The sequence below is a fragment of the Myotis nattereri genome (assembly GCF_964212035.1).
Source record: "Myotis nattereri genome assembly, chromosome: 6".
NCBI lineage: Eukaryota > Metazoa > Chordata > Mammalia > Chiroptera > Vespertilionidae > Myotis > Myotis nattereri.
Genome location: NC_138081.1, coordinates 13518790 through 13545601, shown reverse-complemented (window position 1 = coordinate 13545601; position 26812 = coordinate 13518790). Strand labels below are relative to the sequence as shown.

The 26812-nt window shown below is 49.9% G+C and overlaps 1 protein-coding gene across 1 annotated transcript; it reads left to right on the top strand.

Annotated features, from left to right (window-relative positions):
* Nucleotides 1–231: 231 nt before the first annotated feature.
* Nucleotides 232–6850, top strand: UNC5CL (unc-5 family C-terminal like; the record flags this gene model as incomplete). Its single annotated transcript, XM_081094963.1, has 8 exons — nucleotides 232–613; nucleotides 1288–1588; nucleotides 2568–2830; nucleotides 3455–3556; nucleotides 4049–4116; nucleotides 4905–5005; nucleotides 5156–5269; nucleotides 6637–6850. The coding sequence occupies 8 exons, from the start codon at nucleotides 232–234 to the stop codon at nucleotides 6848–6850; spliced, it is 1545 nt and encodes a 514-aa protein (XP_080951089.1).
* Between the last annotated feature and the right edge of the window lie 19962 nt (nucleotides 6851–26812).

The following is a 26812-nucleotide window of genomic DNA, read 5'->3' as shown; positions in this document are numbered from 1 at the left end:
GCGACCCACAAGTTGAGAACCGCTGTGTTACAGGAATGGCCGTGACTGAGGTGTGCGGGGTGTGCTGGAATACAGACAGTTTGCTCTATCATCGCAGGCGTTTGGATGCCAAGTCTTGGCCTCTACGACATTGAAAAGGGTTAGCTTGGCACTGACTCCTTTAACCCCCTGCCCTTGGCCTTGGTTGTTACAGGGGTGCAGGGGAGCTGGCAGCATCCAGTGACCGGGCAGATGAGCTCCCATGAGAATTCCTTCCAACCTGCCCAGTTCCTGCTGCTGGTGGGCGTTCCGGTGGCAACTGCCCTCCTTCTGGTCCAGTGCCTGCGATGGCACTGTCCTCGCTGGCTGCGGGCCGGCTGGAAGCCGGAGAGGCCAGAGGAGCCAGTGCCTGATCCCACTCCCCTACCCAAAGATGAGTCCCCACACCAGTACCCACCGGCCGTCCTGTCGGAGATGGCCGCCTTCTACCGGGAACTGCACACGCCCACCCAGGGCCAGACCGTCACCCGTCAGCTGATGCACAAGCTGCTGGTGTTTTCGGCTCGAGAGGTGGATCACCGCGGCGGCTGCCTGATACTGCGGGACACGGGCATCTCGCTGCTCATCCCGCCAGGTAACAGCGCGAGCTCACTTTTCAGCGTGGAGCTGTTCAGACTGCGGGCGGCACAGGGCACCACATCGAAGGGAGCAGTCAGACACCTTCCTACTTTTGAAAATTGTTTACATTTAAAAAAATACAGTTTTATCAATATCAGAGAGGAAGAGAGGAGAGAGATAGAAACATCAATGATGAGAGAGAATCATTTATTGGCTGCCTCCCGCACACCCCGCAATGGGGATCGAGCCCACAACCTGGACATGTGTCCTGACCAGGAACTGAACTATGCATAGGTTGATGCTCAACCACTGAGCCACGCTGAAAATTGTTCACATTTTGAGTATGACTTTATTGACCTCAAAGACAACTTCCCAGCAGGTGGGATTAAGGTGCTTGCTCTAATGAACAGTCCTCCAATAAAGAGAAGGGAAAGTGGAGGAAGACCACTTCTTGCACATTCACTCAGACTCTGTATGGGCCAGCGGCGGCCTTGCATGGAAGGCGGGTGACTGGCCCAGGATTACACCACGCGTCAGCTCACAGATGTCTTGTCTCCATCTGTACTGCCTTCCATGTGGGCACCTGGACTCCCATCCCACCTCCCCTCCCAGGCTGGCCTGGCCTCCCCTGGGGCAGGGTGTGCCTGCTTGTCCATTTGTCCAGCCCATCCCAGCTCTCCGTCTCCCCAGGTGCTGTGGCCGTGGGCCGCCAGGAGCGGGTGTCACTGATCCTGGTGTGGGACCTGTCGGATGGCCCGCCATTGTCCCGAAACCAGGCGCTGGTGAGCCCCGTGGTGGCGTGTGGACCCCATGGGGCCTCCTTCCTGAAGCCCTGCACCCTCACCTTCAAGCACTGCGCGCAGATGCCCAGCCACGCCTGCACCTACAGCAGCAACACTGACCTGCTCGACACTAAAGACTGGAAGGCCCTGGGGAAGCCGGGGGTCCACACCTCCCTGGACGAGTGTCGCATCCAGCTCTCCCACTTCAGGTGGGCACCAGCCCCTCTGCCTCTCTTTTCTGCCCCCCTTTTCTGCCCACCCCATCCTCATCTCTGCCCCTTTATCTGTCCCAGGTGGCCTGCAAATCCCTTATTTCCCCGTGTCCCTTCTTGGTCCCTCTGTCGTAATGTGTAGGACAGCTCGTGTCACTCCAACCTTGTCCAGGACTGCACACCCTCCATGGTCTCTCTGCCTGTTTAGGAGGCCTGACTTCAACCCAGCCCTCTTTCTGGAGGGGCCCTGTCCCATCGCTACCTTTGTCTCTCTAAGACTGTCTATACCCTGTGCCCCTGTTCAGGGCTGTCCCCCAACTGCCTAGGGCACGTTTGTCCCCTCTGATGCCCTAAGACACCAGCCTATCTCTTGTCTGTCCTTAGTTCTGCCTTTCTTTCCTTCTTTTGGTTAATCCTCACCTGAGGTTTTCTATTGATTTTTTTTGAGAGAGTGGAAGCGAGGGGGAGAGACAGAGAGAGAGAGAGAGAAACATCTATGTGAGAGAGATACATCTATTGGTTGCCTCCTGAATGTGCTCTGACCAGGGCCAGGGATCTAGGCTGCAACTGAGGCACATGCCTTTGATGGGAATCGAACCCAGGATCCTTCAGTCAGCAGGCTAATGCTCTAACCACTGAGCAACCGGCTAGGGCAGCTCTGTCTTTCTAGGATCTTAGGCCCTTCTTCCTCTCCTTCTCCTTGCGACCCATTAACCAGAGTGGGACCAGCCATCTGTGGGCCCTTCCAAAGCCTGGTGGCCCTGAGCCCGCTGTCCCACTGTCCTTTGCCGAAATGTTTGCGGGCTCTTCTCCATACTCTGATGGTCACTGCACGTGACTCACTTTTTGTCCCCCTACCAACTCCGCCTGCCCACGTCCTCCCTATGCACACCCTGGCCTGCTCTCTCGGCTCTGTGGAGGCCCCCGCAGAGGGCCTCCACACCAGTCCCTGCCACCGTCTCCCTCTATTCCACAGCCTCTACACGTGTGTGCTGGAGGCACCCTCGGGCCAGGAAGCCCGCAAGTGGCTGCAGCTGGCGGTGTTCTGCTCGCCGCTGGCACCGGGGCAGACCCACTTGCAGCTGCGCGTCTACTTCCTCAACAACACGCCCTGCGCCCTGCAGTGGGCCCTGACCAACGAGCAGCCCCACGGCGGGCGCCTGCGCGGGCCCTGCCAGCTCTTCGACTTCACCGGGGCCCGAGGGGACCAGTGCCTAAAGCTCAAGTACATCTCTGAGGGTGAGCGAGGCCTGCACAGGGCAGGAGGGAGCCCCACTCGAGCCAGGGGTCTGGGCCTCCCCGGGGTGGAAATGTGGGAGCCTCAGGTTCCTTTCAGAGACTCGTGGGCAGGCTCCGGGGGGCCCTCGGGCTTCTGCTGCTGCCTCAAGGAGTCCCCAGGCTCTGCCCACTTCCTTTATCTGTGGCTCACTCAGCCCTGGTCCCTCCGTGGGAGGTCAGGGTGATGCAAAGTGGGAGGAGGGGAGGAGAGGCGAGGCTTTTATTGTTCCACCTGGATGGAGCTGGTGTGGAGGGAGGTCCCAGTCTCCTCTGCTTGCGCCTCTTTCCCATGTGGCCTGGGCTCTGGGAATTGCCCCTGGGACCTAGGGCATTCGCACGGGCACACATGCGTGGCTGCTTCGGGGGGTAGTGGATGAGAGGGTGGTGGTTACAAGAGTGGGGGATCTGTGAGCTGTGTGTGGTGGTAGAAGGAAGACCACTCACAGGGTCCCCTGCCCAGGCTCTGGGACTCCCATTCACTTGACTTTGCTGCTCCTGGTCCCTCACCACTGCACCCCGCACAGCGCCTGCCACCCCGTGGAAGGCCCTGCTCTCTGAGGCCTCCGCTCTCGGTCCCCTCCCCAGGTTGGGAGAACGTGGATGACAGCACTTCCCAGGTGGTTCCCCATCTCCACATCTGGCACGGGAAGTGCCCCTTCCGCTCCTTCTGCTTCCGGAGGAAAGCAGGTAGTCAGGCGCCGGGTCCACTTCCTGTCCTCCCCTCCCCTCCCCTCCCCTCCCCTCCCCTCCCCTCCCCTCCCCTCCCCTCTCCTCCCCTCCCCTCCCCTCTCCTCCCCTCTCCTCCCCTCCCCTCCCCTCCCCTCCCCTCCCCTCTCCTCCCCTCCCCTCCCCTCCCCTCCCCTCCCCTCTCCTCCCCTCTCCTCCCCTCCCCTCCCCTCCCCTCCCCTCCCCTCCCCTCCCCTCCCCTCCCCTCTCCTCCCCTCCCCTCCCCTCCCCTCCCCTCCCCTCCCCTCCCCACTGGTCACCCTGGAGCTCAGCCGCTTGGCATCCGGCCACACTCCAGGCCTGCTCAAGGTGAGGAGCCACACCGATCTTTGCAGAGAGAAAGATGGATGGTCTTGCCCAGCTTCTTCAGATTTCCAAAGTCCCTTCAGGTCTCCTGCTCTCTCATGCCGGGTCTTTTCCTCTCTCACCTGCACTGCCCTCTCCCTTTTGTAGCCAATGAGAACGAGGACTGCTCGGCACTAACCAATGAGATCATCGTCACCATGCACACCTTCCAGGATGTGAGTGGGAGCTGAGGGCAGCGGGAGGGCAGGGCCTGGGAGGAGTGCTGGGCAAAGTGGGAGAGGGGTCTGGTGCCCAGTACGTATGGCCCTGATCAAGCAGGTAAGATGGCACCAGGCCTCCAAGTTGCCCTTCGTTCCTGACTCTCTCTTATCTGTTGATGGATGAATCCAGTAGGAGAGTAAAAGAACCCAACCTTCTCTCAACCCAGGGGCACTTGGGCATCAAAGAGGAGTGGTTTCTTTCTAGGCTGATGGTCTCCATCTGAGAGATGCTGCTGAGCATCTCCAGTGTGGAGAGTGGCCAGGAGGGGGTCGTCAGTGGGTGGGATGGGAGCGACATATCCCACTCTCTCAAGGGAAGACGGGAAGAAATCAGGGTTGAGAGTCTTGGGGGAACCATGGTGGCTTCTTGGCGGAGAGCAGGCAGATACCCCTCAGGGGTATGAGTGGGGAAGGAACCCAGGAAAGGAGGGGTGGAGGGAAGGGGACATGTATGGCTGAGTTCAGTGTCTCTATTTCTGGATGAACCTGCCCGGGACTTCTGGTGTCTAAGGATGCACCCTGCTTGGTCTTCAAGTCCCAGGTCCCAAAGAGCTCAGCAGGCAAACTTAAGGCTGAAGGTTCTGGAGTCAGGGAAGCAGTGGATGGGGGCCCTGGGTGGGGGAGGGCGGCATCTCCTGGTAACATGGCTCTGAGTGTCAGGCTGGAGGACGACATGAGAAATGGAGGAGGGTTCCCCAGCTTCTTGGTCCCTAAGTGTGTTTCTGGCCCCTCTGCTGGCGCAGGGCTTGGAGACCAAGTACATGGAAATCCTCAGGTTTCAGGCTTCGGAGGAGGAGTCCTGGGCAGCGCCACCCCCTATCTCCCAGCCGCCCCCATGCAATAGGTGAGGTGGGGCTGTTTGGGTTGTTGCCTGGGGGATGTTCGGGATTCACCCCAGCACCTCTAGGCGAGTACGGCATGTGGGGTGTGTAGAACCAGACTGGGTCTCTGGTCCTCCCCTCTGAGAATACCCTTTCCCCCCGCCTGGCCTCAGGCTGCCCCCTGAGCTCTTTGAGCAGCTGCAGATGTTGTTGGAGCCGAACAGCATCACAGGCAACGACTGGCGGAGACTGGCCTCCCACCTGGGGCTCTGTGGCATGAAGATCCGGTAAGAGGGGCAAGATCTGCCCATGGGAGAGGGGGGTTTCAGACCACAGAGAAGGGAGAGAATGGCTACTCCCACCCTATCGCCATAAAAGGGGCAGCTCTTTCTACTTGTCACGGTATTGTCAGGACCCAGAATGATGCCTGGCTCCAAGTAGGTCCCCAATAAATACTAAAAAATGAATCAACTAGCATGTAAGTTACATATCGAGTGCTTGACATACTGTGCCCGAGGGATAGAAAGGCAGACTACAAGAGAACCCGTGTAAAGCAGGTACTGAGCGCCTGGCACGTGTTAATGGGTGTTGGCAATGATGGAGGCAATGCTGGCATGGTCCCTGTCCAGAGACCAGTGGGAGAACAAATCTGAGCTAAGCCCCAGGACCCAGACTCTGAGAGCAGTGCTCAGGGAAGACTTCATTCGCCCAGGAGATGGGACTGGAGCTGGGCCCAGCTGAAGACAGGGTGGATTTTTAAATCACCCAGTTATTAAACATTTATCCAGGACCTACTATGTCCTGGAAAACTATTCTCAGCTTTGGGACACAAGATGGTCCCAGCCCCCAGGAGCTCGCAGTCCAATAAGGGATACAAAGAGCTTAACAAAATAGAGGTAAGTGTTCCTTGTGCCTTACTGCATGGATCCTACATCGCAGAGCAGGTTGAAACAGATAGAGGCACTGAATAGCTAAAGAAGAATCATAACGACCAGCGAAAGTTATGATCAGGAGTCTGAACTGTGGGTGCAGAATGGTCTCCTTGCCCACAGCTTCAGGGAGGTGGGAAGGGGGGCCCGCCATTCTGTTTCGGGGGAGCAGCAAGGGGTGGGGGTGGGCTGTGTGCACAGTGGTAAATGGATAGCCTGAAGAAGGAAGGCTCAGGATGGTAGCAGGAAGGAAAGTTCCAGTAAAAACAACAACCCCAAACAAACCACAAAACAAAACAGGGTGAGGCCAAGTGGTGGATGAGCCAGAAAGTCAGGGATGTGGGCTCGGTTAATAGGCAGAAGAGACTCTGGAAGGTTTCTGAGCAGGAACCACTGTTTCCCAAGTGGTGAGCAGGATGCTGTGGCCTGGAGAGAGGAAGGAAGAGGGGAGAAGTGGGGAAGGGGAGGGAGGTGCAGAGAGGACAGTAGTCCCCTTCGAGGTCCTCTCATCCAAGCCCTGGGTGTCAGAAGAGGAAACAGGCTTCAAGAGGAGTGACTTTTGAGCCGGGGCAAGCTCAGATTTCAAAGTCCTGGGCCCTCCCTCCCCCAACCTTGAGTCTCCTGGAAGGCAGGTAGGAGCTGGATGAGCAGCAGAGCTGGGGGAGGGTGTGGCTCTCACTGAGCGTCCCTCCCTCCTCTGCCCTCCTCCCCACATCTGTGGCCAGGTTCCTGTCCTGCCAGCGCAGCCCTGCTGCGGCCATCCTGGAGCTGTTTGAGGAGCAGAACGGCAGTCTACAGGAGCTGCACTACCTCATGACCCTCATGGAGCGGCTGGACTGCGCCTCCGTCATCCAGAACTACCTGGGCAGCCCAGCCCAGGCCCGTGTGGGCACCTGGGAGAACCAGGACCTGGAGCTGGAGCTGGACGTGAAGCTCTGAGTGCCTCCTGGGGCAGGGCAGGGTGGGCACGGCCCGCAGTGCGGTTTGCCTGGACACCCTGGGAGAACATATGTTCCTGGCTGTGCCCACCGGCCTCATCAGAACCCTCAGACCATGTCTCAGGCCACTGTGAGGCCGGACTGCCCTTGCCAGCCTCCCAGGTCTGGACCACCTTGAGACTGGCTTTGTTCTGCCTGCAGATCCCCTCCTGGGCGGCAGGGGGCACAGGAGCCCAGGAGATGGACCCGCATGGGAGGCCTCTGAGAAGCTATTTCATAGACCAGCAGACTGTTAGGTTGCAGCCTGACACCCCTCGGGGACTGGTCAGTCCACAGTATTCACTGAGCACTTGGTGGTACCCAGCATTGGACTGGGCATCATGCGGAATCCTGGAATATATGGGGGAATTTGGAGTCTTGACAAGCACACCGCTCTCGTGTGGGAGTCAAGATGTACTCATATGAGCTGAGGGCAAACTCTAAAACAACGGGGAAGGGTAGGCAAATGTAGGTCTATAGTTGTGAGTACGGGAAACAGAGTTTATTCTTGTATTATTATTTATTAATTATAGTATTATTTTCCATACGAACAACTGTAAACCGACTTTTACCCACCCTGCATCTCCTACAGTTGGGGATGTGAGTGTGGTGTGAACTGTATGCTTCAGGAGTTGAGGAAAGAGGGAGCTGAGTATGGCCTGGCGCAGGGAGGATGTTGGAGAGAGACTTGAATATGCAGAGTGGTTCGGAGATGCTTAGGTAGGGGTAGGGGTGGGGGGTGACTGGAGAGGAGGAGCCAGGAGTGAGTGTGGCGTGCTGAGGCATTAAGCAGCCTGGCCTCACATGTGGGAGGTGAGGTCCATAGAGGTTCAAGGCCAGATCTACAGGTGGGCAGTGCTACCTGGCTGTCTACCTGCCTCCTTCGCCTTCCTTTGTCTCCTTATACATACTTTATCTCTCTCCCTCTGCCATTATGTCTGCTATAAAACATCAAAGTTGAAAAAAAAAACTTCAAGATTATCATTCTTGCCCAACCTTTTTATCTCTTTATTTCAAACTGTGTGAGCATTAAATGACTTCATTTTGCGGTCACTATCCATCCCTGAATCTGGCTCTCTGTTACTCTGCGTATTAACATCTTTTTGTCCCTACTTCGTTGCTGTGCCTGCCTTTGTACGTTTCTTTCTCTGAAAGCCTCAGTCATTCCCCTCAGGCAAGTGTCTCTAAACCAGTGTTATATATCAAAGGCTATTGAAAGACACTGGGCTATGCTAGGAATGGATGGGTGGGGAGTTTACCTCATGAATCAAGATCCGGTTTAGGGTCAGGAAATGGAGGACAAGGATTAGAGAACCCCCCACCAGTCAAACAAATGTTTATTCAGTACCTACTCTGTGTTAAGCACTATATGAGAAGAGATTAATAGCTGGGTTCCAAAAAGAGAACAAAGGGTTTGACTCTGGCAATTCTTTTGTTTGCAAACAGGTGTTAATTTTTTTAAGGGCAGGCGAACAATCTCTCTGGCAACACTGGACAATTTGCTCCTGTATTTAATTAAAAAACATTAAGCCTTTTTCTATGATGAACACTGTTGTATAATAAAATATGAAAATTGCCTTTCTTTGTTACTAACTGTATTTTGCTCCGATTGATCCATTTGGTTGTGGGAATGCATGGTTTTATTTGGTAAAATTATACCAACGGGGGCCGGTTGGAGGAAGCATTCTGTAGTCGGTGCTTCTAGTATGAAAGTTGTCTGGGTCCAGCATGGTAGGCCAGGCCCTTTCCTTTTTTGTTAGAAGCAAGTGGGGCCCTTCCACCATCTCCCTCTTCCCTTAGCCCCACCCATCCTCTCCCACCCTCCTCACCCTCCCACCCCTCCGGAGCCGCTACTCCAGGTCGGTGCCTCGGCCTCCTGCCCTGGTACCTGGCTCAGGATCCCTCTGATAAGAACATCTTTCTCCTCTGGAATCCCCGCACAGCCCCCCCCCCACCCCATCATCTCTTTCTTTATTTTGTGTTCCTCCCTACCTTGAAACAAAATGAAACAAATCATTTTAAGAGTTTCCAGCCTTCTGGAAATGTGAACAGAGGCCAGGAGGGTTTCTGATGGGGTTAGTGCAGCCGTGGGCAAACTACGGCCTGCGGGCCGGATCCGGCCTGTTTGAAATGAATAAAACTAAAAAAAAAAAAAAAGACCGTACCCTTTTATGTAATGATGTTTACTTTGAACTTATATTAGTGCACACAAACACTCCATCCATGCTTTTGTTCTGGCCCTCCAGTCCAGTTTAAGAACCCATTGTGGCCCTCGAGTCAAAAAGTTTGCCCACCCCTGGTAGTGCCTTCTGGCTCCTCCCTGCCTCATAGTCAGAATGGACTCAGGGGAGGCTTGGACATCTTGGGGTAGGCGGCAGGCTGCCTGATCCCTGTAGCGTGGGTCCTGCCTTTCCCCAGTCAAACCCAATTGGCATGTATTTGCTGGTGCCTAAAGCTGAGATGCCTGGGAGTGTATGGAGACAGCGCTCAGCCCTGGCTGGAGCCCTAGTTAGAAAAGCTCTCACCTCTCTGGCCTCAGTCTACTTACCCTTAGAATGGAGCAACTATGTCCCAGGCTCTCCAAGTGTCTTCTTTTGATTCCATAGATGATGACCCAGGGGACATACCCTTGGGGATTTTCTTTGTGTATTGCCTTTATTATTTATTTATTTATTTATTTATTTATTTATTTATTTATTTATTTATTTTTTAATCCTCACCCGAAGATATTTTTCCATTGATTTTTAGAGAGAGTGGAAGAGAGAGGGAAAGACAAAGAGAAATATCGATGTGAGAGAAACACAACGATTGGTTGCCTCCTGCACACGCCCTGACCAGAGCCCAGGCCGAGAGGAGTCTGCAACTGAGGTACATGCCCTTGACAGGAATTGAACCTGGGTCCCTTAGGTCTGCAGGCCGATGCTCTATCCACTGAGCCAAACCGGTGAGGGCTGTGTATTGGCTTTAAATAGAACATTGGTCACTGCCTGTGACCTTACCGCCAGCCCTTTCCTGGTAAGTCACCTGCCTGGTCCCTAAAAACACTAAATTTGTGACTTCTGCTTTTATGCATGATGTGGAAGCCCGTGCCTACACGTCTTCCAGTTAGGTTTAGAGCTGGGAGGGGAATGAGCACGAGCGCTCAGGCCTCGATCTGCAGGGATAGACTCAGGGGTGGGGGATATTCGGCCCACCCAAGGCCCATGAAATCATTTGGTCTGACCCTGCCCAGGCATAGGGGTGAGTTAATTAAATGTTTGACCAAATATAGCAGGCTAACTTGTAAGTTGATAATTTTGTATGGCCCGTGAGTGATGTTATAAATATCCAAATGGCCCTGGGCAGAAAAAAGGCTCCCCACCCCAGGAGGCTCCCGTGCTCAGCGGAAACGTGTCCTCAGCACCCTGTCTGCCTGCTGAGTGACATGCATCCAGTGTCCAGATCCGTGTTGTCCAACAGAAATAGAATAAAAGCCTCATATTTAATTCCATATTTTCTAGTGTCACATCAAAAAGTGTAAAGAGAAACAGGTAAAGTCAGTTTTGTTTTTTACAAATCATTCATGTTTATTTTTTGTGAAGTCAGTTTTAATAATATATTTTATTTAATCTAACATATCCAGAGTATTATAATTCCTACATGTAATCAATATAAAATTATTAGTGGCATATTTTACATTATTTTTTTCATAAAGTATTTGGGATTTGTGAGTATTTTACAATTACAGCACATCTCCATTTGTATTGAAAATGTGCTAAATTTATATTGGAAATATTTGATCTGTATTTAGCTTTCATAAAACTTATAGCAGAAAAAGTACATTTACATACAAAAGTTAAGCTGAAAGTGTTTCAAAAATACAATTAGGTATACATTTAAAGATTTCAACCAGTTGAAATAAAATAAAAGTGCTGCTCTTCAATTGTCCTGGCTACATTTCAAGTGCTCAGCAGCTCTATGGCTAGTGGGTACTGTAATGGACAGCGCAGGTGTAGATTATGGATCCCGCTGGGCATAACTTATAGTGTGCTTGACAATTCATTCATCCATCCATCCAATAGTTGCTGACTACCCACCCTGCACAAAGTGTTGGTGATAAGAGTTCAATGAAGAAAAGCACCCCTGTTCTGTAGCAGCTCCTGGGATGGTGGCAATCAGAGAGAAGGGCACTTTTCCTCCGTCCCTCTCCACACCTGACTCAAGAAGGACATGGATGAGGCCCAGGCAGACCCTCTCTGCTGCAGGAATGGCTCACACTGCAGTGGGATGGAGAGGCTAAGGATTGGGTCAGGTGCTCCTGGTTCACCCAGCACATCAGGTGGGTTCTTGGTGGCTGACAACACAATTCACTCTTCCTGGCTGAGGCAGTCAGGAGACTTTACTCTGAAGGATGAATATTAATTTGGAAGGCTGAGAAATAAAATTGAGGTAAAGTTTCCAGGAACGATGCCCTAAACTGTGCTGGACAAGTAGCCCAAGGGGAAGAAACTGGTGTTACTATGGCTGCCACTTCCAAGTTGGGAACCAGACCTCACTGCCACCTCTGAAAGCTAAGGTCTCTGCTGCCATCCATGTCAGCAAACATGAGAACTCCAAGCACTGTACTGCCTGCTTCTTCACCCTGTCCATTTCTGAATCGATCTCAAGCATGGACTTCAGATTGTCAGCGCCCTGATTGCATGCCAAATTCTAGCTGCAAAGGAGTCTGGAAATTTGAATTCTGATTTTAATATTGGGGAGGTAGGATTCATTACATGCAAATATCCCCAAATATGGAAAAATATTCAAAAGTTTATGGACAGCCATGACTATGACAGAGTTCCACTACAGCCAGGGTGTAGTTAATGCTGCGGCCCCAGGCAGCAGTCTCTTCACAGAAAGAGCCATGACATCAGCAGGTGTTAGTGTTATTCCATGACCTTCAGAACCATCTCAATAAAGCATGACAGCACACATCCCTCAGGACATCCCTCTGATCCCTGTACAATCCAGCAGGATCAGTGCAGCAAAAGCTCACCAATAGCGGTGAACTGATTTGCTCTGTGCCTTCTCCAGCCCCCCATGCCTTCCTGTACTGCAGAGGCTGAAAACCCACATTCCCAGGCTCCTGGGGATCTAGATTTGTTTAGGTTCTGCAGAGCCGGACTCATGTAGGACCTTGATTTGACATTACATAGTGTGGGGAGTTGAACAGGGCGTGAGACTGGTGCTTGCTTTGAGGAGCTGAAGTCCAGGAGCCAGCAGCTATGGCAGCACCTTCCATAGCTGGCAGGTTCCTCGGTGCCCTGGTTCTGTGGTGTGGTTTGGGGAAGTTTTGCTTAGAGTCTGTTCCCTCAGCCCCTCCAATTATTCATGAACTATCTAGATTCTGTAATATAGTGTTTTGTGCTTGGACTAGCTAGAGGGGGGTTCTATAATGTACAATGAAGATCCCTATCCAATGCGCTCAGGATTCCTGGATTCTTTCTTTGGAAAGACTGCCCCTTATTCTGTGATTATATTCTTCCTTCTTTGTTGGTGTCAAAGGGTCTATTATCTTATAAACATATAATGATAGAGATGACAGTTTTATTAAAATGTTTTTATGGGATAAAATAAAAAGTTAATAATCCTGTGTTGACTTTCTCCTTCCCAAATTAAAAACCAAAACCAATGATTGGTCTTTGAAATATAAAAACCTGGGAATACTCTTTTATGAGACCTGCTTTCCTTACTCATCCTTTATAAAGCCTTACAAAGTGTGTTTATTCATCTACTCACCATCTATTTGAATACCTATTATGTGCTTAGAATCATGGTGTCCCCTCATTTATTTTCTTATCTTTAAATCATCTTTCTCATGCTGTCTTAATTCTAGCCTATGTTAGTTTCTTGTTGGTGGGGATGTTATGGCTCCTGGCCAACAAAAAGCTAGCATCAATACTAGCTGGTTAGTGTCAGAAAGACATTAGCCCAAGGACAGGAATATGCTTTATATTAGCTAGCAGCCTTCAGGTGGAAATAGATTTGTTTTTCAAACAAACTGGGAAAGATGCAGTGAGAAGATTAAGAATAATATTTAGGAAATGGTGAAGTGGGTGAAGATGGGATTTTAGAAAACTTTTTTAGAGGGGTAGAGTAGGGATGGGATGGGGAAGGACCTAACATCTGATCTGAGGAGGAGCTGGCTGCCCAGTCCCTGGGAATCCCAGAAAAACATGAGAAGCATGTGTGACAGAGAAGGGGACCCAGTGGCATCAGTCATCTCGGAGATCTATCAGGAAAACCTTCACATCTTGTTTATCCCATTGTATACCTACCCATGGCTTCCCCAAAGTCGAGCTTCTTGAGTTGGGGCTGCAGAGTCCTCCCATGGCCAGGTGGCAGAAGTGGGAAACTTTCAGTGCACATGTTCTGAGCCCTTGGGAAGACCCCATTTCTGGAAACTCTCCTTCTTTGCGTGTCTGTGCTGTTCTGTTTGAATGGGCTTCTATATTCCCATGGGAGCAGAGCAGGTGACTCTCTTACTTCAGCCTTTGCCTCTTTCTCTCAATTAACTCTTTTTAGTTTATTTGATTTCATCAAAGCAGAATGTTACTCCATTCCCTTGAGGTCCAGTCTTGGAAGCCTGGTAATATGGGACAAAGTAAGGACTCTGAAGTTCCACAGACTTGAACTTCACTTTTCATGAAGACCTGGGCAAGTGACTTAATGTGTGTGAGGTTCCATCTCCCTGTCTGGGTGATGGGGACAATAACACCCTCCTTGACAGACTGTTGTGAGGGTAAGTGAGACCATGAGTGTAAGACACTCAGCCTTCTGCCTGCAGTTAGTCTGGTTCAATAGTATTTGAAGTCTTACTCTTTCTAACATTATGCAGTGATCCCTGGCTTGGACATGTATTAATTTTGGCTGTAGAACATCCCATCCCTCTCTTCAATATCACCCCAATTTCCTTTCAGGAATCATCAGGGGGCTGGGACATGATCCATGTCATTGTCACTCCAGACACTGAATCCTGGGACAGTAGATTGAGGACTTGCTATAATATTTATAATTCATAATTTAAAATATGACCCCGCAATATGATGGGATTAGGAAATGGGGCCGTTGAGGAATTAGGCCATGAGGGTGGAACTCTCATAAATGGGAGTAGGGCCATTCTGAGAAGAGACATCATGGGTCTTAGCTTCCCTGATGGAAGCTAATTCCAGCAGGGCATAATAAGATGCAAAAAGTTCATCAAAAGGTTGATGGGCTTCTATATTCAGCAGGGCTGAATCATATTTTTGCCTGCTGGAATAGCTGCAAGCATTTCCCCAAACCTAAAGATTAGCATATATTATTGCCTGCTACTGGAACATCTGAAGGCAGTTCCCCCAAACTGACAATGCCTACTGTATACCAAATCTTACCTTTGATATGTATATCTGCTTTGCTTTAGGGTAATTTGTGCTAATAAAGAGCTAGGGCTCCGGAGATTCAAGAACTTGGTTACTATAGCTAAGTCTCCTCTGGCTCCCCCATGTACTCCAAATTTATATTTCTAGTCTCTTTATGAATTTACACGCAGCCGCTTCTCCAGATTCTTGAACCCTTCTAGATGCTGAGAATGACCTGGCACTTCCCCCCTCTCTGCTCTGCTCTCTGCATGTGAGGATGTAAGAAGATGCTCATATGAAACCTGGAAGAGAGCTCCCATCTGACACCAGATTACTTGCACCTTGATCTTGGGCTTCCCAGAGAACTGCAAGAATTCAGTGCTTGTTTATTTAAGTCTCCCAGTCTATGGTATCCTGTTATTGCAGCCTGAGCTGACTGACACAGGATGTATGGAATGGTTGTAGCTCTTCAGAGCCATGGAGGTGTGCCTACCTGGGTATTCCTCTCTCTGTTGCCCAGGTTGCCAGGGCCCCTCCCCTCCCAGAAATGTCCCCTTTGGCTTATATTGCTGGAATTGGTTTCTCTTGGAACCAAGATCCCAGTATAACACCCCTTAACATTATACTTAAGCTATGAAATAGCCTAGACTCTGTATTAGTTCTCTGTCACTGTATAACAAATTACCCACAAATTTAGTGGCTTAAAACGATAATCATCACTTATTAGCTCTCACAATTTTTATGGGTCAAGGTAGTTTCGGTTCAGGGTCTCTCTTGAGGTTGCCTCCCTGGAAGGTTTGGCTGGGGCTGGAGGATCCACATCCACAGGGACCCATTCCCATGGCTGGGAGATCGGGGCTGGTTGTTGGGGTCTTCGTTCCTCGGCACATGGGGCTCTTGTAAAACTTCTTGAGAACCTTTACAGAATGATGCTATGTTGTTGACTCCAGCTGGTCTGATGAGGTGGTCATGGGTGAAGACGGCCGTGACCTCTGGGGCTTGGAACTGTTCTGTGCCAGGCAAGTCAACAACATTCTTCCTCTGAAGGTGTTTCTAAGCAGAGGAGGCTTATTTTAATCTTGGCCAATCGAACTGTTTTGTTCTCCAGCTGCTTACAGCAGGATCCTCTTAGCAAATCTTGGAGCAATGCTGGTTAGCCTTTTTCAGAAGGCTTTGAAAGTTTGCAGTACTCCCGGGCAATCATTTCTCAGTGAATCCTTAGGACAACCATATGGGGCAAGCAGGGCTGGATGTAGGGACCCCACTTCACAAAGGAGACAAGCCTATGACTCACAGGTGTTGGTTAGTCGTAGAGGTTAAGGGCATAGTGTCAGAAAAGAGATAGACCTGCATTTCAAACCTGAGTCTGCCCATGACCTTGAGTGAATTGCTTAATATATCTGTCTGCCTCCATTTCTGTGTCTGTAAAATGGGGCTAACAGAAGTGCCACAATAATGGTGTCAGTCTTCAGGGTTGTCAGGGTTAAATGAGGCAGCGTATATAAGACACTTAGCATAGTGTCTGGCACTTAATATGCATTCAGCAAACATGAAGGGTTGTCATGAATATTAGCTCAGACTGGGCCAGAGTATGTATTTTGGTAATTTTCAACAATGGGTTGGTTTGTTCTCATTGGTGAACATACCCTTGGATGCGTAGAAATAAGAAAGACCACCAACTCCCCTCCTCCTCGTCTCACCCACCTCCTCATCGCTCCTCCTTCCTCCCCTTCCTCCTCAGTTGTCTTTTACAGTCTCCTAATATTTGAAGAATGTGGGGTTGTAAAAATTTATAGGGTTCCTGTGTAGCATCCAATTTACTGCAGGCCTTCAGGAAACTGTGTTCAATAAGTACTTGTTAACTCAATCAAAAATCAAGTCATCCGTGTGGATAAATGATTAGCTGCCCAGCTGGCTGAGCAGCCCACGCGCAGGCTCCTGCCAAGCTCCTCCAGGCAGGTCACCTGTGGAAACCTGCTCATCTGAAGCCCAGAACTTGGACAGCGCCACCCGCGGCCTTTCCAAGGGACAGATTCATCACAGGCTGTGCAGGTCCCCTCAGACCAAAAATAATCCCTTCACATGTGACAACACTTCTCAGTTTAATAGGCCATGCCACAGCCATTATTTTCCTGGATTCTCCTCTACAGAGAACTGAGGGCTGAGAGGGAGGTTTGCTGATTTTTTTTCCTCCCCAAATGAAGGCCCTGGTCCGAAATCCAAGCCTTTCTGTTCTGAACCCTGGACAATGATGCCCCTTGAAAGGTCTGCCCAAATCCTCACCCCCCTTAGAGCTACGTCCTGCATCTCCATTAGATGCCTGTTAATAAGCCATGCAAAACACACACATCTAATCTGATGGGGATCCAGCTCTACATCAATGGCTAACATTGTCAGCTGAGGTAGCTATTACCTAGGACGATCATCTTCAGGTGTGACCAGGGACGAGGTGGGGTGGGGGGCTGACAGTGTCCACCAGAATACCTTTCCCTCTTCTTAGCTGTAAAAGCATTGTATTGGGCACACATTTCCCAGAGTCCCTGCAGTTAGGTGAGGCCATGTGATGAAGTTCTTACCAAGAGAGTGGGGTGATGTAGGAGATTTCCAGGCCCAGTGCCTCCGGGCAATCAGCACGCCTCCTCCGTGTTCCCGTTCTGCTTTCCATTGACTGAAAACAGACAGGGCAGTGACTGAGCAGCCGCCATGAGGACGAGGACCACGTCTCCGGAGATAGCAGAGAAACCAGCTGGAGAGAGCCTGGTCGCTGACTCTGCCTGAAGCAGAGCTGTCTGCTGACCAGGCAGACTCCCTCAGATGTTACGTGAGGGACAAATGAACTTCTAACTCCTTCAAGCCACTGGGTTATTATTGGGTCTCTTTGTGAAAGCAGCCTACCTGTCAGAATTAGATGAATTTACCCACATGAACTGCTTGGCATGGGGCCTGGCCCATAGTAAATGCTCAGTAAATGTTAGCTCTCACTATGACTCTATTTGTGTATCAGAACTTGGCATTCATCTCAGAGTCTCTGAGTGGAGAATTCAGGAGCAGTTTTCACAAGAGTTGGACATGGGCTGCCCTGCCCTGATGCTTCTGTGCCCAGATGACCAAGCATGGGCCAGAGTGGGCATCTGCCCTCCTACTGCATGGAACATTGAGAGGCTCCAGGCCAGGGGAGCCCAGTGGACTTGGCTGGGCTTGCTGAGACCAGGGAGGAGCTTTTTGAATCCACACTTTAGTGACCTCCATGCCTGGTAGAGGCAACACCCTGTAGTGCCCGAGAACAGAGGGCATGCACAGATGGGACAGCAGCAAGCAGCAGAGCATAGTGGCTAACAGGTGGGCTTGTGCTAGAAGCTTCGAGATGTCCCCAGTAATAACGGGGTGAGATTTTGGGTGAGGTAGGAGCTCTCCAATAGTGAATTGGGGCAAACATGGTGGATGCCTGTTATTATGAGCCCCTCTGTAGACAGGTACAGCTGGAAAACTTGGGTTACCCTAAAATAAAGTTACCCTAAAGTAAAAGAGTTTACAAAGTCAAGGGGCAGCTATGAACTCGTATACTTCTTACTAGAGGCCCGATGCATGACATTTGTGCAAGGGACTTGACCCTTGCAGCAGCGGCGGCTTGCCTCAGCCCTTGCAGCTGTGGTGGCTTGCCTCGGCCCTCGCAGGCCCAGCTTTGTCCGGAAGGTCTTCCGGAAAGTTGTTCGGCTGCCCGGTCTAATTAGCATATTATGCTTTTATTATTATAGATGTTTGGAATGAGGGCTCCTACTGCATGATCAATGTTCTGTGCTGTCATTTACTTGCTAGGAACTATTTAGAACCTCCCCACCCCCACCCTGTATTTTCAACAGTGCGTTTCTATGTTTGTTTTATTTTTTAGTTTTTCACTTTGAAGGAATTGTAGACTCATAAGAAGTTTCACAAAGAGTCCAGAGCAGCATGGCTGGTGTGGATAAGTGGTTGAGCATCGACCTAAGAACCAGAAGGTCACTATTCTATTCCCGATCAGGGCACATGCCCGGTTGCAGGCTTCATCCCTAGTAGGGGGTGTGCAGGAAGCAAATGATCAATGATTCTCTCTCATCATTGATGTTTCTATCTCCCTCCCCCTCTTCCTTCCTTTCTGGAATCAAGAAAAAAAAAGCCCTAATCAGTTTGGCTCAGTGGATAGAGCGTTGGCCTGTGGACTGAAGGGTCCGGGGTTCGATTCCGGTCAAGGGCATGTGCCTTGGTTGCAGGCACATCCCCAGTAGGGGGTGTGCAGGAGGCAGCTGATGGATGTTTCTCTCTCATCAATGTTTCTAACTCTCTATCCTTCTCCCTTTCTCTCTGTAAAAAATCAATAAAATATATTTTAAAAAAAGAAAAAACAAACAAACAAAACAAGTCCAGAGCACTCTGATTTCGCCCACCCCCTAATGGAGGCACCTGACTAACTACCGTGCATCACCAAACCAGAGAATGAACCTTCGCAAAGTACACTCAACTAGCCCGCAGACCTCACTGGGGTTTCACTCGTTTTTGTAAGTTCTCATGTTTGCTATGTCTTTGTGCATAATTCTGACATTTTATCACATGCCCGGATCCCTATGCCACCCCCACATCTCCATGCCTTTCGCTTCATAACAGCAAGTGTGTTAAACACTGACCATGCAGTGAGGAAGAGCATGGGCTTCATCCTCAGCCAGATCTGGGTTTGAACCCTGGTTCCCCTCTGGGTGGCTGTGTGACCTTGGACAGAATGGTAACCGCATCTTCCAGAGCCTGTTTCGCATCTGGAGAATGGGCATGATAAAGGCAGCAGCTGCTCCCTGGACTGGCAGGAGATTAGGTGAGATGGTTCCCGGCAGAGTACGTGCCCTGTGCTCTGCTTTATCAGGAGCCTGGGGTCAGTGCCTTTTGACTTTCTGACTCAGGGTTGTTGACTAGCATTGGAGATAATTAAGGTTCATAAGAAAGACAGAAAAAGTGGGAGAACCTGCATATGATGTACTCTGCACCCTGGGCTATGTCTCTCAGCTCCCCTCCCTGAGACACCTGCCTCCCCTCCCTGGTGACCCCGGTCAGTGGTCCTGCCATCAGCCTGGATGACACATGTCCCACCCTGCTGTTCCTCACAGATGCCATGAAAAGGAAGCGCCTCAGAGGCCCCATGGGCTCCTCCCCACATTTCCTTATTTTTCCAAGGATCTTTGCAAATCTGCACCTCTGTTTTGCATCTGCCTCATCACCTTTCCCCACTCCTTACCCCAACGGGAGCAACTCAAGTTGCACATATGAGACCAGAATACACAGAAATACACATGTGCAAATCAGGATTTTATTTAAGGAGAACTTGGTTGGAGAGAGATTACTGGATTCACATCAACGTCTCTCATTAGACTCAGAGCTCTTCGCAGGCAAAGTGTCTCTATTTGAGTTGTTAAGTCTTTTGGGTACCCATGCATGCTAACCCCCTCAAATAATCCCATTCAAATAATGACAGCTTCCATTGGCCGAGACCCTCCCATGTCCTTGTCTGATTTCGTAAAGCTCTAATCTATATAATATCTTGCAAAGTGGACGTTATAACGATTGCATTTGTGGATGCAGGAACGGAGGCTCTGCATGGCTGCATGGCCAGCCAGGGCCTGTCCTGTGTCCTCCCCGGGACCGATGCACCCTACACTTGGACATGCCGCCTCTCCACTGATGTCTGCTTGATTAACAACATGAAGGCCCAGGGCCGCTCCCGGGGACAGTGTCATCTATACAATGGTGCTATGTGTCTCTGTCCTGTTCATGTCGCAGGATCCCTAGTGAGGATCCCATGACCTGTGATGCGGGGACCGCCCATTGCAGACCATGGCACTGTGAATAGCACGCATGCGGAAGGGAACTGCTGTCCTCCACTACTTGCAGGATAGATGCTTTGTACGTTTTCTTCTCTGTTATTCCATCTACTATTTGTCCCTAACCTTACCCTGCAATGTTCTCCTAGGCATGCAGAAAAAAATATATTCAAATGCACCTTACAAGCAACAGAATGAGGGTTACCAGAGGGCAAGGGGGACATGGAGGGCAATGAGGGTAAAGGGGGTCAAATACACGGTGACTTCAGGTGAGGAAAACACAATACAACATACTGAGCTTGTATATAAAGTTGTACACCTGAAATTTATATAATATTAACCAATGTTACCCCGATACATTTAATAAAATTATAACTAAACAAAAGAGCAAAAAAATAAATAAATTCAGATTCATCACATTTATGAAAAGCTGTCTTTGTTGTAGCCACTTCCACATGGGTATTTCCTTTTTTCTGACACATCTCTGAGAATGCTCACAACGACCCTGAGACACAGGTATCATTCTCATCCTTTACACACCAAAAACCAAGGCCAGTGCATAATATTCCATTGTCCAGATGGACCATAATTTCTTGAACAAAATAATGGATATTTAGATTGTTTCCAATCTCCTCCATAACAAATAATACTGCAGCGAATAACCTTGCGCTTACATCATTCTGCACATTTGTAGCATATTTATTTTAAAATTCACAGCAGAGAAAGTTTTGGGTCAAAGGGGAATGTGCATTTGAAAATCTGAGGGTTCTCGGCACTTTGCTGTATGTAGCGGTTATATCAACATACATTTCCCCAGGGCCCCTCCTCTGCATCATGCCGTCTCAGGACAGGTGCCAAGCTCAAGGACAGCGGGATGTGCTGGGGAGACACGGCCCTTTTGCTCAGCTCCCTGGCTATTTTGCTGCTGGAAGAAGGGGAGATGTTTTCCCCAAAGAGAAGACACAAATGTATCTGTTTATAAATGATTCCCATCCAGAGCATCAGTGAACCCTAAGATGCTTGAAAAGCTCTAAAGGCTGGAGCTGCTGGTGGTGGAGGCAGGCCTCAGGCTTTAGCGAAATGTTAATTCTATTAAACGTATAGTGCGCGTTCTTCAGTGCTGGGAGCCGTGCGCAGCACCTCACATGGATCACCTGGTTGAAGCCTCCACAGAGCCCTGCAAGACGAGTACTGTCATTATCCCCTTCCAAGGGCACTGACATGGAGATGCGGGGATGGAGTTAAGTTTCTCCAGACCACACAATGCGAGAACGGCCCCGCTGGGACCTGAGCTGGTTGTCTGATTCTATGCTCAGCCACACCCCAAACCCAGCTCCTAGGACAGCACAGTCACCTTTCTGACTCCTTTCTCTTACATGCTTGGTTTTCACTTTTTAAAAAACCCTCCGCCTTCCTGGCTCCTCAGCTATCTGGCTGCCTTTTCTCTGATAAGATGCAGAGTATCCCTCCACCAGCACAAGCGATCTCCCCTTTGTATTAGTTCCCAGCCTTTAAATCCCAGCTTCTCAGTGGTTATATTGATGAGCAATAACAATAACAACTACGTAGGTCTTCACTGGATCTTAACCTGGTGGGAATTCTGTTGCCAAGGTTAGCTAGTGGGGCAGATGTTTTTGAGATGGTGTATGTGCGTGGTGTGTATGTGCATGCATGTGTGTGCGTGTGTGCATGTGCGTGTGTGTGTGCATGTGTCTGTTCTGACTCTTAAATCACACTGTGTAAACAGCTGCCATTGTTAGGAGGCTGGCTGAGGGGTTAGAGACAGGGTCAGGAGTTAGTTTGGAAGCCTCTGCAGCAGCAATCTCTAATAATAAAAGGGTAATATGCAAATCGACCGAACGGCTGAACAGTGGAATGACTGTCTGGACAACCACGCTATGACACCCGCTGGTGCCAGGCCAGCCAAGGTGGGTGCGGTGCAATTGGTCAGGGGCCTGGCCATCACCTCATGATTGCCCCGCAGAGGGAGGCCCAGGCTACTGGCTGGTAGGGTGATCAATCTGGGGGCTCCACGATCGCCCCAAAGAGAAAGGCCCAGGCCACTGATCAGTGGGCTGTGGTGGCTGGACGGGGCCTCCCTCTGTGGGGGTGATCGATCACAGGGCTCCCAGACTGTGAGAGGGCGCAGGCCAGGCTGAGGGACTCCCCCCTCCCCCAAGTGCACAAATTTTGTGCATGGGCCCCTAGTCTCTGAAAGAGAGCTCTCTAGTTGCTGGCCCCAACCCTCAACCCATTAGCCTGAACATCGGGCAGAGGGGAAAGCCCAGGTCAGCTTGGTGGCAATGGAGCTGCAGACATGGAAGGAAATGGAGATGCCAGGGGTAGCTTTGTCTTTACCCTCCAATATTCCTACACCCATTCTCTCCTCCTTTCAATGAAAATATAAAAGCATTGCATGGTGGTTGCGAAAGGCGAGTCTTGGAACTTACTATGTGACCTTTGGCAGCGGGATTACTCATTGTAAAGTGGGGTTTATAATGCCAACCTCACAGGATGACTTGGATGAGTGGAGCTGAGCTGAGCTGAGCTAAGACAATGTCAGCACATGCACTGCATTTGGCCCAGTGCCTGGCACAGACCAAAGCTCAATAAATGGTTGTTATTGTTGCTATTATTTTGTTCAATGACTTCGATTTTTTTTCCTTCCATTTCAGCCAAATCCTTCCCCTACTCCTGAACATTCAGTTCTTCTTTCCTTCCCTTTGGTTAACTAGGGGCCCTGGGATGCCCACATGACCCTCTCGTTGTGCGAGGCCCCCATAGCCTCACTGGACACATGCGCTGACATTCCCGAGAGAAGGGCTCTCAGAGGATGGTGGTCACCATCCCTGGAGCCTCTGGAGCTGCAGCCAGGGCTTGAGGAGCAGAGAAATACTTAGCCCTGGCCCTTGCCATAAAAAAGGACATTCCCCAGTTTTACTGAGAAATAATTGACATGCATCACTGTATAAGTTTAAGGCACACAGCATGATCATTTGAGTTACATCTATTGTGAAATGATCACCACAACAGGTTTAGCTAACATCCATCATCTCATACAGATAAAATAAAAAGAAAAGAAGAAAAGAAAAAATTGTCCTTGTCATGAGAACCCTCAGGATTTACTCTCTTAACACTTTCCTATATATCAGACCACAGTGTTAGCGCCAATCATCATGTTGTACATCACACCCCTGGTACTCACTTAAATCGTAATTGGAAGTTTGTACCTTTAGACCATCTTCCTCCAATTCTCCTGCCCTACCTGCTTCCTCTGGTAACCACAAGTCTTGATCTCTTTTGCTATAAGTTTTGCTTTTTTATTTTTCAGATTCCACATCTAAGAGATATACAGTAAAGTGTCCCTGTCTGTGTCTGCCTTACTTCACTTAGCATGCCTTCAAGATCTGCGTGTGTGTATCCATCTATGGTCACTCAGGTTGTTTCCATGGCTTGGCTGTTATAACCAATGCTGCAGTGATTATGAGGGTGCAGATCTCTTTTAGAGTTGGTGTTTTGTTTCCCTTGGATATAGTCCCAGAAGTGGAATTGCTGGATCATATGGGAGTTATATTTTCAATTTTTTGAGGAACCTCCATACTGTTTCCACAGCGTCTGTTCCAATTTACTCTCCCGCCAACAGCGGACAAGGGTTCCCTTCCCTCCCCATCCTCTCCAGCATTTGCTACCTCTTGTCTTTTTGATGATGGCCATTCTAACAGGAGTGGCTTTGTGGCTTTAATGAGTATTTCCCTAATAATGACTGATGTTGAGCACCTTTTCATGTACCTGATGGCCTTCCTAGATCCAGAAGGATATTTTAACTGATTTCAATTCAATAGATTTTTGACTGAGAACCAATTATGTGTTGGGGAGACCCAGAGACAAAAGAACCATGAACATGCCATTTGGGGCTTCTCATTGCATTTGGGATACTTCTCAGAGGTAAACAACCATAACACTGGGAGCTGTCTGCACTCATAACCAATCCTCTCTTCCCACTTCCCCTTGGGCCTTGTCCAGCCTGGGACACCCTCTCCCTGGACCTCTTTCCTACTAGAGGCAGCCCCTTCTTAGTCCCTTTGCCTGGTTTCTCCTTGTTTCCTCCCCAATGATCTCATCTAGTCCCATGGCTCTAAAGGCTCCCTTGACTCTGAGGACTCTCAAGTTCATGTTTCTTTCTGATCCCTGCCCGCCTCTCTCTCTGGGTTGAACTTCAGACTCATCCATGCAGCTGCTTCCCATCTCGGTCACCTTCTGACACTATTTTGTGGCTATTATATATTTATTTGCCTGTGTGTTTTTTTTCTCCTCAGACTACAGTATAAGCTTCATGGAGGCAGAACCACAATAGATTCAGCTAACATCCATTATCTCCTATGCCTAGAACATAGTAGTGATTCAATAAATACTTACTGACTGGATGAAAGAATGAAAGGGGGAGAGCAAGAGAAAGGATATGAAGCTATGGGAAGTCAGGAGAGCAGTAAAGATTGCTACCATCTACTGGTACCCACTATTGCTTCAGTCTTGACATAGCACTTGACATAGCTGCCATGGATGACAGGAACTCCATATTGGATTGTCAAAGGTGTTGAAAAAACTGCTCTGCTCTTGCTGTATACACTTGTGTACTGATGAGCACCATCCATAGCTATGGGAGTTCTGAGGGCCACCCTCTCTGCCCAGCCCAGTCTTTGTAGATCCTGCCCTGGAAAATACAGCCAGGCACTGGCCACTTGGAGCTCCTTTGTTCAGGCCTAGAAGCCAGCAAAGACTGGAAACTCCAGTGAGAGGTTCTTCTTCCGTATGTGCTGTAGCTGGGGAAAGGAAGTGTCTAGTAGAATAGATAGCCTTTTCCCTGGGCATTTTGTAGGCCGTGGAGTGAGCAGAGGGGCCTGGCTGCAAGCAGGGTGTGCAACTGCTATGGACTAAATTGTGTCCCTCCCACCCCCTTGAAACTCAGGTTATGAAGTCTTACCCTCAATGTGACTGTCTGAAGCTGGGGTCTTTAAGAGGTAATTAGGGATTAGGGTTAGGTGAGCTCATGAAAGGATTATTGTCCTTATAAGAAGAGACACCAGAGTGCACCCCTCCCCGCTGATATCCCCACCTTCCCTGTCCGCCACTCACCCTGTGTGAAGGCAGCAAGGAAAAGCCATGTGAGCACACAGAAAGAAGGCAGCCACCTGTAAGCCAGGAAGAGTTCTCACCAGAAACCACGTTGGTCAGCATCTCAATCTTGGACTTCCCAGCCTCCAACTGTGAGAAATAAGTTCCTGAATGTTGGTATGGAAGCCCAAGCTAAGACATTGATCACCTCCATTTGCCAGGAATGAGGGTTTCCCAGGGTGTAGGACTGTCACTGAAAACCCTATCAGGGGTCCTCAAACTTTTTAAACAAGGGGCCAGTTCCCTGTCCCTCAGACTGTTGGAGGGCCGGACTATAGTTTTTTAAAAAAACTATGAACAAATTCCTATGCACACTGCACATATCTTATTTTGAAGTAAAAAAAACAAACAAAACGGGAACAAATACAATATTTGTATTTGCATGGGGCCCGCGGGCTGTAGTTTGAGGACCCCTGCTAGGTCAACAGGACCAGGGGTTACCCCAGCTATTTGTACCACTAGCCACTGAGTGCTGAGGTGGGGGAGGGGTGTCTCAGACTTTTCTGCCTCTCCTTTCTCAATCCCTCCCACACCTCCTCACCCCCAGGAAGGCCACATTCTCACCCTTCCAATGGCTGAGGCCTGTGTAGAAGACCCTCTCCGGGGCACCCACAGCTCCTGCACACAGTGGGCTCTGACCCTTGCAGAGAGATGTCTGACCACAAACAACACTTGGTGGGGGCCATGGGACTTTTCCAGGACAAGTGCAGTACAGTGGAAAGGGAATGAGGTCCCAGAGGTCCTGGTTTCAAATCCGGGGACTGTCACTTACTGGCAGTGTAATCCTGGGCAATAAGTCGCTCAGGGTCCTGCATTGCACAATTCCAGGGGGTGTCTGGTCCTATAACAGACTCTGGGTCCATTCACACTGAGGACAATGCAAACAGTGAGGCCTTTTAGCCTCATAACAAAGAACTGAATCACTTTATCTCACAGCCCATTTGCTGAGCTTCCTCAAAAGAAGATAAGAGCTACTTCATGGGGCTGCAGAAGGAATTCAACAAGATAATGTCTTAGCAGGTGCTTAATAAAGATTAGCTCTTGCTTCCCTCCCCTTTCCTTAAAGCCCCCTGCATAGGCAGTAAGGTACAGCACAGTGGTTAAAACAGTGGGCTCTCGCCCAGATTGCTAGGGTTCAAGCTGTGTGATGCTGGGCAAGTTAATTAATCTTTCTGGGCCTCATCTTTTGTGGCCTTTTGTGAGGGTGACAGTAGCATCTACCTCATGAGGCTGGGTCCTTGGGTGGGTTTCATGTGATACCACGGGGAGAGCACTACTGCGGGGCCTGCACCTAGAAAGGGCCCAGTGGGAGCGAGGGGGCTGCTCCCTGGACAGGTCTCTCTCCACTCCCACTTTCCTCTCTTTTCTTCTTTGACCTCCTGCCTCTGACTTTTCTGGACAAAGTAACACCCTTCCTTTTAGATCATGTACTCTTTCACCTCTCCCCTGGGTGGGGACGGGGAATGCAGTGTGAGTGAGCCCGCCTGGCACATGTTCCTGAAGGTGTGCCAGGCAAGACCCTGGCCGAGGCTGCGTGAGCATCACAGGAGG